The sequence below is a fragment of the Sturnus vulgaris genome, chromosome 7, assembly GCF_052056855.1.
Source record: "Sturnus vulgaris isolate bStuVul1 chromosome 7, bStuVul1.hap1, whole genome shotgun sequence".
Classification (NCBI taxonomy): domain Eukaryota; kingdom Metazoa; phylum Chordata; class Aves; order Passeriformes; family Sturnidae; genus Sturnus; species Sturnus vulgaris.
Genome location: NC_142249.1, coordinates 14408833 through 14428665, shown reverse-complemented (window position 1 = coordinate 14428665; position 19833 = coordinate 14408833). Strand labels below are relative to the sequence as shown.

Here is a 19833-nt window from a genome sequence, read left to right as displayed (position 1 = left end):
TAGAAGCAAAATTGAACAGATCCCTGCAACAGCGAGTAACGATGTACCTGGAGTTAGAATTAGAAATGCGTCATGAATTAGATTTTAACGTTTTAAGCAGAGTGCAGCTAGCACAGCTATGAATGTTGTTAGTTCCTATGCAGATTTCGCTGAAATTCCAAAGAAATGTTTACTGCACTAAGAATTTTATCTTCAAATAACAAACATTCCAGGGAAACCAAATACAATTTTAAAAGAGACAGTATACTTACTCCTCCTAAGTAAAGCCATTACAGAAGTTTTGTACAAAAGGCTGTACTTGATGATTTGGTAGAATGTGACAAATTTGTCTTCACTTGCTGGAAACAGTGTTTTAAATAACTTTATGTTTTCAGGAGCATGTCTAATTCATCGAGATGGAAACCTGTTTAAATATCTTTTGGATTATCTTCATGGAGAAGTTCAGATTCCTGGAGATAAACAAATTCGAACTGCAGTGCAGGAGGAAGCAGATTATTTTGGAATCCCTTATCCATACAGTCTGTCTGTCTGATCATTTGGCCAATGAAATGGAGACATACACTTCAAGGTCCAATATAGAGCTTAAAAAGGTCCTGATATTTCTTTGATGCTGAACTTTCTAACCCATGCCATTCATTAGAACTAAACACTAAAGCTACACAATGTCCAAGTTAGCACTTCTTAGTGACCACAATAAATCATAAATAAATGCAGTTTTAGGTTAAGTAATCCTAGAGTTGATAATGCAGTCAGTATAGTTAAGGACACCAGCTTTTACCATCATTGCAATACAGCAACAGTTTAAATGTGAGTGTTGACATGCAAATCTGCTATAGAACTTAATAAGTAAGAAGGAGATTTAGTTTCCTATTTGGTTTTGAATTTTATTTTAATTAGATTTGATCCCTTCAAGTTGTTTGGGTTGGGGTTTATTTTTCAGTTTTACAAATTATTCCTAAAACTTGTAAGACAAAATGTACTCTGGCATTTCTTTAGAATGAGAAAGGAGAAAAGATAATTAGTGTATTGTTTTAAATCCTAAGGTTTTAGAGTATTGTAACTTAAAAGCTAATTCTAATTAATTGGTAGGAAATTAACTCATTTTACCAGCTCTGGCTGTGTTATTCCTGACAGTCATCTATGCTCTATTAGCAAGTTATTTTTCTCTGTATTTCACATTCTCCCTTACTCATTTCCTTTTCAAAAGTGTAAAGCAATTCCAGGCCTTTCAGTTTCTCTGCATGTGAAGGAGTTGCCTTGCCTTTATTTCTGTTGCCTTTCTGTGAACCTGTTAGTTTTACAACATTCTCTGGTAACATCAGATAAGAAATAACTGCAAACATTCTAGAAAAATTACATCCTTGATTTACTTAAAAGAGCTAACTGGTACAGTTAAGAAAACTTAAATATGAAAGTTTATTCAACTAAAAATACTGCATTCTTATTAATATTCTGTATGTTTGACACTTTTTCCAGGCTTTGTTGGATTTCTGTGATTCTTACCATTTAGTTTGTACCAAGCCTACAGTTTGGGTCCTTCACTATCTCAACACTTCTGGAGCAAGCTGTGAAAGTAAAATTATTGCTGTGTATGCCACAAGAGCTGATGGGACTGATGCAATTAATAAGGCACTAGGAATGAAAATTCATACTAAAAGCATGTACAAAAGGTAAGGCGACTGTCAAACATGAAAGCATTCTGAAGTGAGAATAAATACATATTGTAATTATGCCTGAATATTATAATATGTAGCATAATGCAGCATTATTGTACTATAAATCCATGGAAGGAATCTTTCCAGCTCCCAATGCAGCTGGATAATAGAATGTCCACATTAATCAAACAAACAAGATAAAATCTAAGCCTGGAGGGTAAGAATTTGAGAGAGTACACTCAAGGTGGTTAGCATGCAGTTGCTCTAAGTTCTTATTTTGTTTGACTTACTATTTTTAAAATGTCTCAACAACTAAAAATTTCTAATATTTACACTAAGTACAGTGAATAAATCCCCATACAGAAAAAGCTCCAGAAATATTTGCAAAGTTGGTTGTGATTCATGCAATTCTTTTGTGCAGTCTTCTAAGATAGCTGAATACTGAGAACCAAAGATGAAAGGAAATGGTTTTAAATCTTTAAAGAAGGGGTACAGCTGTATAACACTATTAATGTATTTACATGGCAGTAATTGGAAGTTATTGGTAGACCTGTACTTACAACTGGAAGCAGTTGGTCTTTGTCTTTCTCAAGTGCAGTGTCAGAAGTGTACTTCACTGTGCATCTTTTGATTAAGATAGAACTCTTAATACTTCATCATCTTTATCATTAGGATGCATATATTCCTAAATTTAAGCTGGGAACATTAATATTTATTCCAAGAATATTTGGCAACGTATCAGGTATCGATTCTCCTATTGTGTATTCTAGAAAAATAGGTTTTACATAAATAATGCTGTAATTATTCTTCTATGAACATCTATTCTTTCATGAATATCCATTTTTAGCAATAGGCATTCACAGGAGGATTAGAACCTCTTGTTTGAATAAAAACAAAATCAAGAGTAACATTTTCCTGTCTGCTTTATAAAACATTTACTGCTAAGTCCTTAAAAAGAATTATATATTTTATATATATTTATATAATATATATTTCTAATATATAAGGTATTTATATATTATATATTAAGTCTTAAAAAGAATTATACATTTCACCAATGGTACATTTTTAAGGACTAACTAATCACCTATAACCTTTAAAACAATATTTCTAGAGAAGCTGGAAATAACATCCAATACATCTGGAGCTATTACTCAGTAGCTGAGCTGAAAAAGATGATGGATGCTTTTGATGCCTGGGAAGGGAGAGGTAGAGTAATAATTTTTTATTTCAGTATTACTACTTTTTAACATAAAAATAAGAAAAATATTTGCCAACCGAGTATAATAAAAAACTCTTCATAAACTTTCATAACATTGTAAAATAGTAGTGGCTGTTTGGGGAAAATATGTTTTATTGGACGTTTCAGAGAGGGGACAGGAGTTAACATGAATGAAGCAGCATGCTGGCTGTCAGCAGTGCTCATGTCAGCAGATTGAGAGTTGAAATTCTGCATAATAAAATACATGTATTTATGTATTTAGTCAAGTGTAAACATGCATGGCTGTGTTCTCTCAGCTCATCAGTACAATGCTGCTATGCAGTGCAGGTGTCAGCTACTGGAGAGTGCCTCAGGAGCTGTCTGAATGTTGGATTCTGGAAGAACACCCTCTGAGAGGCAGTTTGCATCATATGCCTCCAGTTTATAAAAGGTATGCTGATTTGCATAGGTGGTGTAAAATTAATTAACTAATACAGTGCCATCGTTTTTTCCCCCCCTCTGTAATTTCAGGTTCCTTAAATACCTATGCATGTTGAAATTTCTCTGTTTTTTAAATTTACATTTTTATGAGATGTCATAGAGCACTTAATTGCACAACTGAACTTACTAGAAACAAATTTACTTTTTTTTAGGCTGCTGAGAAATCTCAACAGCTTGGCAAGGAGTAACTTGAAAAACTAGAGAGCAGGATTAGTTAAATGGACTGCTAAACCAGATATTTAAGTGAAAACTTTAAAAGGTTAACTGATTTTCATGTCTGTGAAATGTCTTCTTTTTAGAAGGAATTCCTAGAACTTCCTCTTTGCAGTTTTATGGCAATATTCTTGATTATACCTCCATTCTCAACACATTACCTAAAAGCAGCCTTTTGCAGTGCCACTGCACAGTCACCTGAGCCAGCCTGCAGCCACTTCACTGCTAGAATTTTTGACGTGTCATCTTATAGAGGAAGAAGAAATTAATGGTTCAATTCACAGAAAGGCAACCCTGATTGTAGTTATGACCTGTTGGGAGCTGTAATTGATGCTTGTTACAGTATCACTTAAACCTATTAGTGAAAGGCTGTTGCAAATGGTCTGTTTTGTAATAATATTATAAAAATAACAATTTACATATGTAGTCACTTTTTAATTGAAGTTTTTTTTTACAGACGATTAATTGACTCTACTGAAGTGGAAGGCTGTTTACCATGTAAAGTGGGTCCCCAGCCAATTAGATTCTCAGGTCCTTCAACAAGTACCCACATAAAAGTCAAGAACTCATCTTCATTAAAGGTAGCTGCTTGCAATACTTCACATTCTGCAGCAATTCTTAAACGACCCCGTAGCCTGATGCTGCACAAAGAAGCTTCTGGAACCACATCCACAACACGCACATCAGTGGCCAGCCAGTCCCAGGCTCCCTGTGGAAGGCAGAGTGCTGGCAATGGGACACTGAGCCAAACGCCATTCCCAGGTGCAGGGAGCAAGAGGCCAGGGAAGAACCGCGCAGTGAGGCTGAGCAGGACTCTGCTTGTTCTTGTGACACCATCTCTGCCACCTCCCTGTGCATCCAGTGGAACAAGTCCACAGGACAGTGTTGCTGGAGAAATGCCTACTCCTTGTCCAGTACTGAACAAGAAAGAACCAGCTCTATTAGCTGACTTAAGAGTGATGAAGTGGATGGATAATGTTTGACTCAGTCTGATAGACTGGACAGCTCTGCATTATAGAGATCATTACCTCATGTAATCCTTTATTCAAAAATTAGGAGAAAATTTTGATGAAAAAGATAATGAAAAGCAGAGGAAAAAATTGTTTTAAGGAAGCATTGAAGTGTGTTTTCTGCTTTATTTCTAGGTATTTTTTTAGATGTTGGGAAGAGAAGAAGAAAAATGGATCTAAAAAATCGCTCTAGCACCTGCAGTTTAACATTCCAGTGACTCCCATTTGTATTTATGTTGGGCTGTACCGAAAAGTGAGTACTTGCACAGCATAAAAGAAAACCTCTTTATGGACTTTAACTACAACTGAACTTCAATTTGTTATCTTTTAAAGGGGGGGGAAGGGAATAAATTGAGTGGCTTTTGTTAGATACAAGTTTGCCACAAGTGAACAACCTATGAATGCTGCAGAGAAACCAGAAGTTGAATGCACTTACTGGCACTTGTGCTGAGGGTAGATCACAATTTCTGCTCTCACTAGCAATGCAAGGGATCCCCTGTGCTTGTACACTGAGAGAAAATTCAGAAATCCAGGACGGGAAGAAGTGTGCTGTGTGAGTAACAAGGCTGCTCTTTCTGCAGAGAACACACATTTACAGACACACACAGAGTACCGTGGTGTGATCTGCCCCTGCGGCGGGGCTGTGGCATTTTGTGTCACACCGCTGGGGGATGGCTTTTCTGGGCCTGCAGGGTCTGAGTTACACCTGGCCTTACGTGTCCTTCTGCAGGTCCTTTCAGATCAGGAGGGCACAACCTCAACTTGTGTGAGGTTGAAGTGCCATAGTTTGAAGAAAAAGTCTCCCTCCTTCCCCCCGAGCAGGCTGGAGGAGACATTCTTGTAGCAGGGCAAATGTTGAGTAATGATACTGAAACAAAGAGCTGCTGTATGTTTCTATCAGCAGAGGAAAAGCAAGTTTGGATCCTTGATTTTCAAGAGCCCTTTTAGTTGTTTAAATCAGTGAACAAAACCTGGCTTTGTTTTGTACCCTTGCTTAGAGTTGGGTCCTGGGCTTTTTTGCTGTTTTTATGACTACTTTTGCTTCTCCAGCACAGTAAAATACAGCTGTCTCTGAACACTGAGAACATTACCAAAAAACAAGTTCTTAAAATTCCTGAGACTATTAGAATTACAGAACGGTTCTTTAAATGTTTTATTTGCTAGATCACTTAAAGCCATCACATTTTCAGGCTTTTCTCCCAATCATAAGGACTTGAAACATAATTTGCACAAGTAAAAAACCCCACATTTTCATGTACTAACATGTTTCTAAAGAGACATTTTGCCATGAACAGTAGCCACTATAAAGGTGTAGAGCATTTTAATTTTCTGCTATTGGTGTGTATATGGAAGACCTGCTGACCTTTAGAGTATTTAAGCTAGTGTTTTTTCTTTAAAAATAAACCTGAAAATCAACAATCCCAAGGCTCTTCCTATCTCAACAAAGAAAGTTTCACTGAACAAAGAACAAAGCAGAAATTAGGGAAAGATACATAACATAATGTACTCCAGGATTCTTTCAAACATGCAATTCATTGAGACTAAGATTGTGAAATTTGTTTTGCACACTAATCTGACTGAAAAGCAGTTTTTAATATTTCTGAGTTGTATTTCACTATTTATTCAACGGCTGAATTAAAGATTACAATCTTTTTATAAGGCTTTCTACAGCTGATTTCTTCCAACTTTTGAATTTAGAAAGCTTCTATAAACACAGAATCAGAAAATATATAGGTGAGAAAAGACAAGAATACAAGAAAAAATACAAGAAAAAGCTTTGAGAATATTCCTACAGGACTTCATGTACTTTATGTACTTTTTTGTACTACCTCAGTGTTTACTTAATTCTTTTGGTAGCACAGTATATTTTGAGTCAACATTTGTGTCATTTGCATTACAGTGGCATTAATGAGTCTTCTCTTTGTCCTAGACATACTAGCTTGTGGTTAAAAAAATACAAAACAACCCCCTTGAATTTCAATAGATGAAATGAAAATGTGGCTGTGGTGAAGAAGGTAAAAAAACCTTCATTTTATTTATATATTTTCAATTGGATGGGATGCAAACACGGCCTTTTAACTTATCTAAGTAGGCACTTCCAGCACGTTTTTTATATCACAGAATCTTGTTCAGTTTCTGTTAACTGCTAAGAGTGATATTGAACTGTTTTATGGTAGATGGATAGCATTAACCTTCGTGCTGACTGGAACCAGATGTACTGTCAAGTGGTGTGACAATGGTTTACTCTGAATCTTTGTAAAATTATAAATCATTATAATCATGTTAAAAAAAAACCCGAAAAACAACATGTTTAGCAAGTTATTCCAATTCCAGAATCACTGGGTTTTCTTTAAAGGAAACATTTTCAAGCACATTAAGTGCTAGGGTTTTTAATCTTTTCTTTTTTCCCAGGCATGGTTAACTAATATAAGTGTTCCAAAGAGTCTGACTGCATTCAATTACCTTCACTTTTTAGTTTTCCAGCTGTTTATGTGGATCTTTATTTTGCTGGGTTCTGCCTTTACTCTGAATTTAATCTTACATAAAAGATAAATAGACTCAACCTGCTTTAAAATACTACCCCTTTAAGATGTGTTTCCAGTTCTGGAAGAGCACAAAGTGCAGTGGGAATTCCGTGTTTGTGTTTGAGTGAGGCCAAACAGCTGTATTTGCTCTGCTAATTGAGGGGACTTTTAGACTGGCCTGCAAGGGAAGCCTTGCCCTGCCATAAATTCCTCCACTGCCCTTCTACAAGTACCTTAAAAGGAGAATTGCATGTAGTTGTCTCTGTAATGTGAAGATAAAAACAGAGTTCTGTTGAAGATGGGCCCAAGAGCATTTGGCTACTTGTAACTACCATGAACAGTAAAACACTTCTAGAAATTGGCAGATACAGTTCCAAGCACACAGACACACATGAAATGAAAGATGAAGATTCTGACAGTTTCAGAGCACAGCCACGTAATGTGGTTAAAATGTGCATTGGAATAACCTTCCCAAACCAGTACAGATACTAGAATAAACTTGGTGTGCTAAAGCAGCAGCATTCCCACAGCCAGCCTTCTCCTCAGCCTAGCCAAACCCATGCACAGCTCTTTACCAAAGATGTCCTTGTATCACCAGAGAAAAGAGAAATGCTGTCTCTCACCTGTTAGTCCTGCATGTGTCACATACTGAGCCTCCAGTACATCAAAGCTTGGCTGGAACTGAAGAGCACAAGGTAGTCCTGTTGTGCTGAGTTATGACTTAAGTTACAGACTTTATTTATTTATCTGCAGAAGGTCGCTGGTCAGAAACTGACTCATGGAATAAAGTAACTTTCAATAATGTAATAATCAAGTGTAGAAGCTGTAAGGAAGGAATAAATGTCATTACAGATAAGTTCTATTTTCCTTTTTTTAGGAAGGATTACAAGAAGAGACATTTCACAACTTACATATGGATAATATACGAAATTCCTGTGTAATATCTGTATGGAATTTTAATTAAATCTCTAAGAGTGAGGTTACAGTGAAACTCTAAGGCAGCAGATAAATTTTGAAAAGCTACCTATCTGATGGGTATGCACAACAGAGATTCTGGAATTTCAGTTCCATCTATTTCAAAACATTCAGCTCAAAAGTGTGATAGGCAATTAACTCGGAGAATAGCAGTGCTTGCAATGCTAAGAAAGCCAGTGTCTGCCTGCACATTTACTTTTCTTTTGCTACTCTTCCAGATGACGAGTTACTTGCCTTTTAAAATCAGGTTTTACCAATATTCACACGTGGGACACTGCATAAGTATCTAAAGAAAAATAAAAATTAGGGAATGCACCTCACTCTTCCCTTGGAGATTATTTTTCAAGGGCCCCAGAGGAACAGTAATCCAGTCAGTATTAAGGAAGTGTGCAGTCAACAAACAAGGTAGAGGAAATGGGTAAAAAGCAATAGCAAAAAATCACCTAGGTGTAAACTTTTAAAGCTACTGAAGTGTCCTCCTGCTCCTACTGACCTCGACAGAGGTCAACCTTACTGACCTTTACATCTTCCTGATTCTGACACTGAGTCCAACAGGTCACTTGACACCAGCTCTGGATTCTGACACCTTACTATGTTAAAGAGTAACTTACTGTAAAATGTGTTCAGCATGGAGGTGGCTCTCATGGCAAGGTTGTTTTGTGTGCTGTGGCATTAGAATCAAGCTAGAAGCAAAAGCCTAGTCCAGTCCAAACTCAGCTGAAAGCTTCCCACTGATACCAGTTCCACTACACAAATAGAATCTGAGTAAGAGCACAAGGTTAGGCACTGCAAAGCAGCAAACACCAGAGTATTTTAGAAAGAAGATTTTAATTATTTGGAAGAAACAGGTTTTCTGAAATACAGACTCAGAACATAAAGACTAAGTAATTTATTAGTCATAGCTCTTGTTATGGACAGATGGTTCCTACAGCAAAAATATAGAAAAATAATTTGAATTCAAGTCTAGAAGACCTGCAACTTTTCATATGCAAAAAATAAATCCAACTAGTCATAGAAAAGTGGCTGATAAGGATGGAGAACAGGGCTGTGCACTTGAGTAGCCATTACTATATACATTCCAAACTTAAATGAGCATATTTCCTCAGCCTCATAAAAATAGTTTGTCCATGAAAAATACCAATATGTAATACATTTAATACAATTTATACTTGAATTTAAAGATCTCAGATTATGGAATAAGAAGCTAAAATCAAACGAACTGCTTTTTCAACTCTTCTCATATAGAACAATACTCTCTGTGTATACAGTGTGCATGCATGTACGTGTATACATGCACAGAAATAAAAGAGGTGTATAGAGATTTGCTGAAAAATTCTACAAGATTATTTGATTTCATTGCAGACCACAGCATACAGACTTCCTGGGATCCTTCTAACACAGGCTGTTCTATGAAATAATAATGTTGACTGGTATAACCACATATCTACAACATGTTTTTACTATTATGAATTTAATTATCAATTTATCTTTCCAATCTAGATTTAATTTTTCTAAGAAGTAAATGCTGCTTTGGTAAGATTCCGTACAGTCATGACAAAATAAATGTGAACATATTGGGGAAAGCCTTGAAAGTATGATTTAATTTTGATAATTAGTAAGTAATAAAGATACCAACCAGTTTTAAGCAGCAAAAGATTTAAAAGACTATGTTCTGACTTTCTTCACCAACAAGCTTTTCGAGCAACAAACTAAAATGAAGAGATTGAATTTCTCTGCCTGCCATCACTGTGACATTTTAAGCGACCAAAGTCACAGCTGGCACTGAAAGAACAGTGGCATCAGCAGAGACCTCCATCCTTGCAGGGCATAAATTGCATTGTGACACCCTGCCAACGTTGCCTTGGAAAGGCCTGTGCTCTGCGGTGTCTGGTGTGTGATGCTTCCGCCGGGACTTCTCCGAATGCGTTGGATTCTCTGTGGTCCTTGCAGTTGTAGACTGCTCTTGATTTTTCATAGCTCCTTTATTTTTAGATCGAAAGCTGTTATGCTGCTGTCTTCTGTGCTCAGACCTGGAAGCACTCTTTGTATTTTGATCTGCCTCATTACTGGCACCTTGTGACTTATGAGATCCATTGAGCCGCATGTTTTGGTGCTGTGGGTTGAATCTTCGTCTCTGGCTAGAAGGTCCATTCTACCCAGAAAGAAATTGCATAACTGTTAGGTTGTCTGAATCCTTCCAACAGGCCAAGAAACACAGCAGTCAAAATTAACAGTGTTACTGTTAGGAGGCAACAGGAGAGGGAAAACACTAAAAGGTCTTGATTCTTCATTGTTACCAGAGTCTCTTTATAATAACTATAACCAGAACTATGAGTACCATACTACAGCTGAGTAGCCTGGAGATACAGATGGCAGGTTCATCACTGATGCCAAGTTAAAATCTGCCATGATTCAAGAAAATACAGAAAAGGGGATGAAATTCTAGACATCTCAACAGCAGTTGCTGAGGAAAGGGATCTGCACGTTCTGGTAAATAGAAGTTAAATGTGAGTCAGCAGTGCCCTGGCAGCCAGGAGGGACAATGCAGTCCTAGGGGGGTATCAGGCTCAGCATTGCCAGCCGGGCCAGGGAGGGGACTGTCCCACTCTGCTCTGGGGGAGCCTCACCTTAAGTGCTGAGGGCAGTTCTGGGTTCCATGGTACAGGAAACACATTAAACTATTAGACAGTGTCCAAAGGAGGGCCATGAAGCTGGTGAAGGACCCTGAGGAGAAGCCGTGTGAGGAGCAGCTGAGGTCACTTGGTCTGTTCAGTCTGGAGAAGAAGAGACTGAGGAGGAAACCTCACTGCAGTCACAACTTCCTTGTGAGGGGAAGAGGAGGGGCAGGCACTGATCTCTGCAGTGACCAGTGACAGGACCAGAGAGAATGGCCTGAAGTTGTGTCAGGGGAGGTTTAGGTTGGGTATCACGGATAACTTCTTCACCCAGAGGGTGGTTGGGCACTGGAACAGGCTCCCCAGGGAAGTGGTCACAGCATCAACCCTGACAGAGCTCAAGACGTGTTTGGACAATTCTCTCAGGCACATGGTGGGATTTTTTGGGGGGGTGTTGTGCAGGGCCAGGAGTGGGACTCAGAATACTCTGTGATTCTCTGAGCAGTTAAGAAGTACTGAAGAACTTAATACTGACTGATTTTTTCCAAAATAATGAATATTGCTTTCCTAGTAAAGCGCTATTCAAGTACTGCAGTATGACTGCAGGAAGAACAGACAGTCACATGTAAATGAAAGTCAAGTGAAAAATCCTCATTGTGGAAGACACGTCCATTGTGATATTTTGCTCAGAGGATGCTTTGATTTTTAGTGGGAAGTGAGCGAATTACTTTTATTTGCATGCCTGACAGGACAGGTGATTCCATACATGTACTGACATTATGCACCATCTTACATTTCCCATCAGGCATTTACTTGATTCTAAAATCCCTACTAGGACAAAACTCAGACCAACTTTAGTGGCAGCTTTACCTAAGAACAATAGTACTGGGACATTCTAAGGTGCTATTACAACAAAATATAATACAATGCTACTAATATAGCACAACACTATAACATCTATTATAGAGCTTCTGAAATAATAAGCTTTTAAATCTGGCAGGATTCTACTTTCAAAGTGTATCTAATAATTGTGCTTCAACAGCACATCAGCTGAGCATTTATCAAGCACTAAATGTTTCTCCTCCATAACAGTTATCTATAATGGAGGGGGTTTTCTTTTTCACTCTATTACTGCTACTAGACATTTCTAAACAGACAGCTGTCTTTACTAATATGGTATTTCTGATATTTCTACTTTGTATGTTCACACTGACTTGAAAATGAATCTGGAAAATAAATGCTTACTATCTTCAAAAATTACTAATTAAATATAGACCACGAAACACTTTTTGATTTTGTATTAACAACTTTCAATGCTACATATTTTTCTGAAAGTTTTGAAGTAATTTAGTTTAGTTCACGACTGATTGACATATTACCTGCTTATTTGTTGGGACTCCTTGAGAAGAAGATTCTGTAGGATTGGAAGGATAACTTTGTACTTTACTGCTGGCTGTTTTATTATCAGAGTTCTTGGCATTACTAGAGGACTTTCGGTTGTGTGTATTTTGCTTGCCAGTTGTTGCATGCGAGGTCATTGAAGAGAGCACTAAACTACATGGTGTTCTTGAGGAATAGTTGTTCTTTGGGTGAGAAACTGTAAAAAAGGGATAATGTGTTATCAGTTAAATGATCAACATCTAAACAGAAGACTGTATTCTTACCCTGCTTATAGTTAATTTTGGAAGCATTGTTTCAGTCTCACTCTAAAATAATGAAGCAAGCTAACTATTGAAGTAACTTGCTCGGAGTCAGGCCATAGTGTTCTACACCTGTAAGTCAGCCTGTAAAGCAGTTCTGCAGATAAAAGAGCCAATGTGGTGGCACTGCATTAAAACTGGAAGGAGCCTGGCAGAAGGCCAGGCTTTTGGAATCCAAGAGAACTTGTTCCTATCTAAAGGAAACGGTAAAAAAGGTTCTTCTGTATCATGGGTATCTATAAAAACTGCAACTGAATGCAGTGCACTAATCCACTTCATGCAGATCACAGCAGTCTGCACCATCAGGAACCACTACTGCCCACCTCCATATATTCCTACTCTCCACTTCTGAGTATTTTGAAATCACCTAATTCACTAAGCACTGTTGTATTTGGATATGAAATGCACCCAAAGAATCCTTGATTCCTCTCTGCATTTTTCAAGCTGCCTTTGTGAAATGGTCCCCAAGCAGTCTTGAAGAGGATTCTGATGCCAATAAAATTCTTGATCATTATTTGCCATCCTGATTTTTCTGATTATGGAATTTTTCTCTTTCCTTCTAATACAGATGACAAATTTGAGGCTCACTCCACAAAGACACCTGTTGTTTTTATCTAAGAGGTACTTCTATTTTTTCACTTCTAGTTCAGAGGAAGAAGACGAGGAATCATTTTAGTAACTAAGCATCATCTGTTAGGTTTTCTGAAGATCTTATTCACTTAGACCAAAATCAGCTACTTCTCCCACTAGGTGTCCTCTTCAGAAAAACAATGCAATGATCTGCACAATGAACTGAATTTTCTCTCCTGAGTTCAGTGAGGCCAACCATCCCTGAATTCTATTAATTCTCTCTCATCTAAAACAGACTGCTGCACATGGAAGCCCATATAAAAACCCAGATGCTTGTCATAAAAATGTGTTTTTAACAAAAAAAATGTACAGGGAAAGGATACTGTGTGTTCTGATATATGTCAATCCAATTACTTTTGTTTCTTCCTGTCCTTCATTTTGAGTATATGCTGTCTATGATCTCCTCATGCTAGAACATTCCTTTCTTTGCACAAACTCTGTTGGTTTGGTTATTGCTTTTATTAAAGCCCTTAAGAGTGGCTGTTCTTAGCTAATAGGCCTTGTATAATCTCTTGTTTGAGGGGTATTTGCAGCTCCTAGCAGGGTATGGGCCTCATTGAGACATGATGCTAACAGAAGCATCTTTTGCACTGAAGGTCTCAAAGACACCAATCATCACAAGCTGCTCATCTAAGGTCACTGAGGGCAGGTATGAGCAAAGTTCCTCAGACAGTCAGTGCACTATCAGTCATTTCTAGGATGACACTGCTCCCCTGCTAATAGCTGCTCTTTTGACTTCACTGACCTGATTTAAACAGGCCTGCATCAAACTACACTTACGTAATGCTTTACTGAAATGAGGTATAAATAATTAACTTGCAGAATTAACTGCAGCTGGAAGTTATTTAGGAAAGTAGTTCAGTGAGTTTTAAAAAATAGTCTATGGTTGTATCAATAGCAGCTGTGGTATTATTAGTCAAGATAATCTTTATGGAATTTTCAATCTCTAATGCTTCAGGGTATTAGATAGGGTCTATGAGGTGACTGCAAACAATTAGATGCATTACTGGGAAGTTTATGTCTTCCTCTGAAACATCCTGGGTTGGTTTCATTGAGAGACAGGATATGGGATTAGAGGGATCTTCAAAGTGTTCTGCAAAAGCAGTTCTTATGAGTTAAACTGCTTATGCCTTCAAGCAGTCAGTTCTTTAGCTGTACAGTCAGAAACTTGTATTGGCAGACTGTGTAGCATTTTCTCCATTTTCTCTTTTTAGGAACTCCTTGAAAACATTTATTATTTTCCTTCCACCAAGATGCACTTGTTCAGTATTGTTTTACCAGGTTTCTCCTGAATGGAATACCATAGGACAGCGTAACATACATACTGGGCAAAGCCTTGTATCATTTACTTTGTTTTAGGGAGAAAAAAAGCATGACAGAGATGAGAAATAGGCTCCTATTTTGCAACAGGGACATGGTACTTGAAGCAAAAAATGTGAACCCGAATTTCCAAGCAGAAGGGCAGATAATTTGGAAACAGGAGCCTTGAGAAAAAAAGGCTGAGGGGAGACCTTACTGCTCTCTACAAGTGCCTAAAAGAAGGCTGTAGCAAGGTGGGATCAGTCTTTTCCAACCTTAGTGATTCTATGATTTGGGAATCTAGATGGCTTCTGAAAACCCCAATGAATACTGTTACAAAGCTGGGGAGTTCTTAGCAGGAGAGACCTGAACTGGTCTCATTACATTATGCTCACACACAGAAGTTTCCAATTTACTATTTATTTATAAATTACTGAATTTGTGTATTCCCTAGAGTTGGGATCCTGTTTAGATTGAAAACTCCAACTGATCTGAGTAATACCTGGGACTCTCTGACAAAGATGGTACTGTGCACCTGCAGATGGAGTGTGCAGCCCAGGCACAGTGAGGCTAACATGCTGCAAACAGTAAAGTTGACTCGTGTGTGTCCAGCAGCCCTGCTGCATCCAGAGACACCACTGGGACTGGGCTTGCTGCACACTCACACACTGGCAGCACATGTGCTGTCAGCTCTGCTGAACTGGTGTGATTATTCTGAGAAACTCAGTGAGAGGGATCACCAGCACTTACTTTCTCCACAGAGCTGAATCTGGGTCTTCAGCTGCTCTGTATCACAGGAAAATCGGGCAGACCTGCCCAGCTCTTCATCATATTTCCGTTCACTCACAAAGTGCTGCAAAAATAAACATGTGAACACTGATTTACATTCTGAGCAAAAGACAGTATGGGTGGGAAAAGAACCAATCAACACTTAAACTCACTTTAAGGCTCCACACATTCTTGACCCTGCCCTGTTCACAAGACCTCCGTGCAGCACAGCTATTTTCCCATCATTACCGAATTATGTCTCACAGCCCAGTGATGGGTGGATCACTCCCACACTTGGGAAGTGGGTCATTTCAGCAGAGAATGTATGTTTGACCACTGAACCTGAAGATATCAGGTTTACTTGCATCTGTACACTGCTTGGAGGTGCTACAATGCTTTAAGAAGCTACACTTTCCCTATGGAAAGCTATTTACCCCTCAGCCCATGGCAGGAATGAACAGCCTGGGCATGTTAATGTGACAACTCTTCCTTGGCATTTCTGCAAATGGCTAAAATACCCAAGCAGAAGTGAATGCCTGACCTTAATTTCAGCCCTGAGTTCAGAGAGTTGTGCTTCAGCCATCTGACTGGCTAGGTCTGCCAGCCTCTTCAGCTCCTCTGCTTTCTTCTGCCGAGCAGTCAGGATTTCCACTGCCAAATACCAATAGTCAGTCATTAATGCTAGGAAGGTAAATTGCTCTGTAATTTATTAGTCTTTGGGCATTAACATGGTACATCCCATGTGAGACATACACAAGGACCACTGACTTCAACTGGACTTTCAATATAGCATTTGCACAGATTAAGTTGATCATCATATTTCACTTAACTGCCTGATTTTGAAAAAGATCTGAAAATGAGACAGCTGTCAGAAAATCAAAGTTAAATCAATCCTCCAACATTCAGAGACAAACAGAGGCAAAGACATGTTGTTCTGAGTTTTCCAGTAGTTTATTTTGAAGCACAAAAACAGGGAGCCTCCCAGAGACATAGAAAGAAGCATTACATTGAGTCACCAGCCTTTTTCTGAAGACATGCTGCATTTGATTTATACAGGGGAATTTCACTTCCTCTGAAAAAACCTGTTCATACAGTTTATGTTATCATAATTTTGCTTTCACATATGGAATACACACATTTGCCGTTCCAAACCAACACTGAAGGCCAGTAGTCTTTATGAAAAAAATACTAAATATTCATTACTGCCTGTTTTCCATATTCTATGTAAGGAAGAGGTGAGTAATTATATTCTTATAGGGAAAGATTAATCATAAGCCACGAAGCAATGGTCTACTTGTATACAAGATAATAAGACATTACAATTTTGGTGGAAATATATGCAAACTATTACCTAAATGGTGACTCAGTGTAAAAGCAACAACTGATTAACTGGCTGATGGGATCAGTACTTAGGCAGAGAGGAAACAACACCTAAATGTAAAATAGTAACAATCATAGTCTTTTGTCTTGAACTTCCACCTACAGTCAGAGGGAGTGGTTCTTAATGTAAACTATCCTAAGAACACAGACTCCACCAGGCCATAAAGATGTTGGTTTCTTTGCCTTCTTTTTGCCACGAATTTCCACAGCACACTTGACAAGTCATCAAACCAGCCTATACTTTTAGTGCTATTTTTAAAGGTGAGAATTAATGAGATTTCACAGACAGTTTGTTTCTCAACCCATTATCATATATTTGATCAGGTAACACTTTCTTTTGAAAGTATTGTAGAGTCAATAAATAGCTTGGGCTGGAAGGGACCTCTAAATGTCTCCAGTTCAACCCTCTGCAATGAGCAGGGACATCTTCAATAGATGGGGTTGCTCAGAGCCTGACCTTGAATGCTTCCAGGAATGAGGATCTCCCCTCCTCGGGGAAACCTGTTCCAATGTTTCAGTACAATGTTCAGTACTCATGTTTGAGTACAACATGGTCCAGCAGGCACAGGGAGACACAGCTGCACCTGTACAGCTTTGTGGGAACAAACAATCTGTGTGACTGCAGAGGAGTGTGTGTCACACACAGCAGGGAAGGAAGGCAGAGGGTGGCTGCAGTTCCTTTAGCCCTGCTGGTAAATCCACGTTATTACTTATGCTAAGAAGAGCTGCTATCCCCCCAGCAGATCTTTTCCATTTCATTTTTTGTAGAATATGATCTACAAGAGTGAGAAAATTTTATCACATTAAATGAACAGCTTACCAGGTGCTTACCTTGTCCGACAGTTCTGCTTTACTGCTTATTCTAGGTAATGCTAATATTGTTCCTCCCCAAGATCAATATCCTCTTTGCTGAAGGGACTGCCCAGACCATATGATCTTATCTCATACTGGCATTTATTTCCATGAGATGCCAGCCAAACACTCATGTTTTTAAAAAACCCTGAAATTATCATATTTGGATTTTTTCCTAGTGTTGACAGTAAGAATAAGATCACCCACTGTCAAACAGTCCTTGAGTGCAGCAAAAAGATATAAAAATAAATAATATCCTAAATCTTGGTTAGCATGTCACAGTCCTGTAACAACTTACTGCCTAAGTTTCTGAAGGCACTTCACAGCCTACAGCAGCCTTGAGAGACAGCAGAAAGCACACTGCTGGACACAGGTACTGGGCCATGCACTGTCATACATGGAGCTGGCAGGAAAACAGGGAAACAAAACATGCCATGTGCAAATGCAGCACTTTGCATGCTGGTAAGTAGGAATTAGGTTTACTTTCTACAAAAATTCCTGTAACTGGCTAAGATAAATGAAGGGGCCCTATAATACCATCAGCCCTGGACAGTGGATTTCCAAAATGTGGGGTTTTTTTGTGCAGTTGGGGCTTAAACCTGTGTCTGCTGATCAGTGGGAATACCACCATTGTTTCTCCTGGGAATGAGTGCATGCTATGTAGCTGATTATGGCTACGTGGTATCTGCAGGTAAACAAAACCTGCTGATATATTTCCCTCCACAAGTCCTTCCCAGAATAACACAAAGCTTTAAATTCACATCTCATTCATGCTATTCCTAGAAAATTAGCAAATAAAATTAAAAACACAAACTTCGTAAATTTTTGCTGTTGTAACTTCGTACTTTCTAGTTTCTACACATATACAGCTGCAAGAGACTTGGACAGCAACAGAGAATTTAGAGCATTTTTTTCAACAGAAATTCAATTAGTATACTTCTGTAAACTAACTGAATTCTAAATGCAGATGAAGCATTCAAGAATGTTAACTATATGTGTGATCCTGCTTGGAAGTACCTTAAATTCACAAATCAGTAAAAGGATTGTAGGCATTCATAGCAAGGGCATTTTCATCTGCCAGGAAAAGTAACATTCTAACAATGCTTTGGTTACTCTTTAATTTCTTTCTTAGCATTCTCTACTGAAACATGCCCCACTGTACTTCCTGGGGGGAAATACAAACACTGTATCTTGGATGGAATGTAGGACAGATACTGTGGCATCCTAATACAAGGCTCATCTTGCTTTTCCCCACCCCAAAACAGAATATATATACATGAAAATGGAAAAACCAGAGACAACATGAAAGCCTGGAATCAGATCAGCTCCAACAGATTATTAAGAAAACAGACTGCAGTAAACATCTGTTTTTTGATTTTTTTAAATTGTTCTAATTCATTAAGCTTGATCACTATCCCTTAAAGCTATGCAAGGCAACACAATAACCTACTCCCCTACTCCCCAGTTCCAGTATTCTAATTATGTAGGTAATATAAGCAAACAAATAGTGATTGATAAATGGAAACAAAGTAATGGAATAATCACAGAAATAAGGGGGAAAAAAAGCTCTGATAGGTAAGCAGAAGGAGTGAGTAATTTAAATCTAACTCCGTATCACCTTTTGGTTTACCTTAATTTCATAATACTGAAATTTTGATGCACAACCCTCATAGAAATTACCCTGGCACATCAAAGCCATATCTGACTATACATATAGAGTGAAAGATAATGGAATGTTGCAAACCAAATTTATGGATAGTGTAATTTTCTGCCAAACAAAACAACTGTTTCAACAGTATTCCAAAATTTCCCTGTGTATTTTTTTTACTTACTGGCTTCTTCTTTAACTTTATCAATTTCTGCCATTAATGACACTTCTTTGTCTACGATGCTACAAAAGGAAAAAAAAGAAAGAAAAAAATCATGATTTAATTCATGCTAGAACTCCATCAAAATCAAAAACTCTAACTACATATAGACTTCAGACATTAATAAAGGGCAATTTTGAAATGAATAAGACTTAAAAAACTGAAGCTGAAGAAATACCTAGGCAAGCCAGCTACAAAAGATTAATGATAATGAGTGTGTGTTGCTTTACACAAACATCTCACTGGCCTTCCCACATATCTGCACAGATGTGGAAATCAGTCTGATTCAGCACAGCAATCCTCAAATGACTAAACAGTCTGTTTCCTAATTATGCCACATATACCAATGCTGCTACCCACATTAATACAGCTTAGGTCTCAGCACAAAACTAAGAATGAAACAAAATTAAAGATGTGTGTAATGAGTTCTTCTTCTTCCTTAGAGATATTTTTGCATAATGTACCAAGGTAAACAAGAAAATGGTTTGTGATGTAAATAAGCATTTAAGCATCTCCATAACAGAAATCAGCTTCCTTGCGCCCTATTCCCACCAGGACTGGGGAGCTGGTCCACTTTTACCTGGCCTTCCTAAAGGAATTGTGTGCCTCTCCTTTTACAAATGCCTGGTGTGCAATCCCTG

The 19833-nt window shown here is 38.2% G+C and overlaps 2 protein-coding genes across 4 annotated transcripts in view; one reads left to right on the top strand and one right to left on the bottom strand.

The window, feature by feature from the left end:
• Positions 1-37: 37 nt before the first annotated feature.
• On the top strand, positions 38-6871 carry KCTD18 (potassium channel tetramerization domain containing 18). The gene is given in 7 exon segments (XM_014879389.2): positions 38-523; positions 525-590; positions 1477-1670; positions 2770-2864; positions 3205-3307; positions 4028-4515; positions 4518-6871. Coding segments are annotated over 7 exon segments (1134 nt in total). The 5' UTR covers positions 38-364; the 3' UTR covers positions 4547-6871.
• A 2018-nt stretch (positions 6872-8889) lies between these two features.
• The window catches only part of SPATS2L (spermatogenesis associated serine rich 2 like), a 144985-nt gene continuing 134041 nt past the window's right edge, over positions 8890-19833 (bottom strand). For all 3 annotated transcript variants that reach the window (XM_088167825.1, XM_014879420.2, XM_088167826.1), the window contains 5 exons: positions 19157-19215; positions 15634-15743; positions 15075-15177; positions 12075-12292; positions 8890-10232 (listed from right to left, as the gene is read on the bottom strand). In XM_088167825.1, coding sequence (XP_088023951.1) covers positions 9837-10232; positions 12075-12292; positions 15075-15177; positions 15634-15743; positions 19157-19215 — 886 coding nt within the window. In that variant the 3' untranslated portion in view covers positions 8890-9836. The remainder of the gene's footprint in view (positions 10233-12074; positions 12293-15074; positions 15178-15633; positions 15744-19156; positions 19216-19833) is intronic.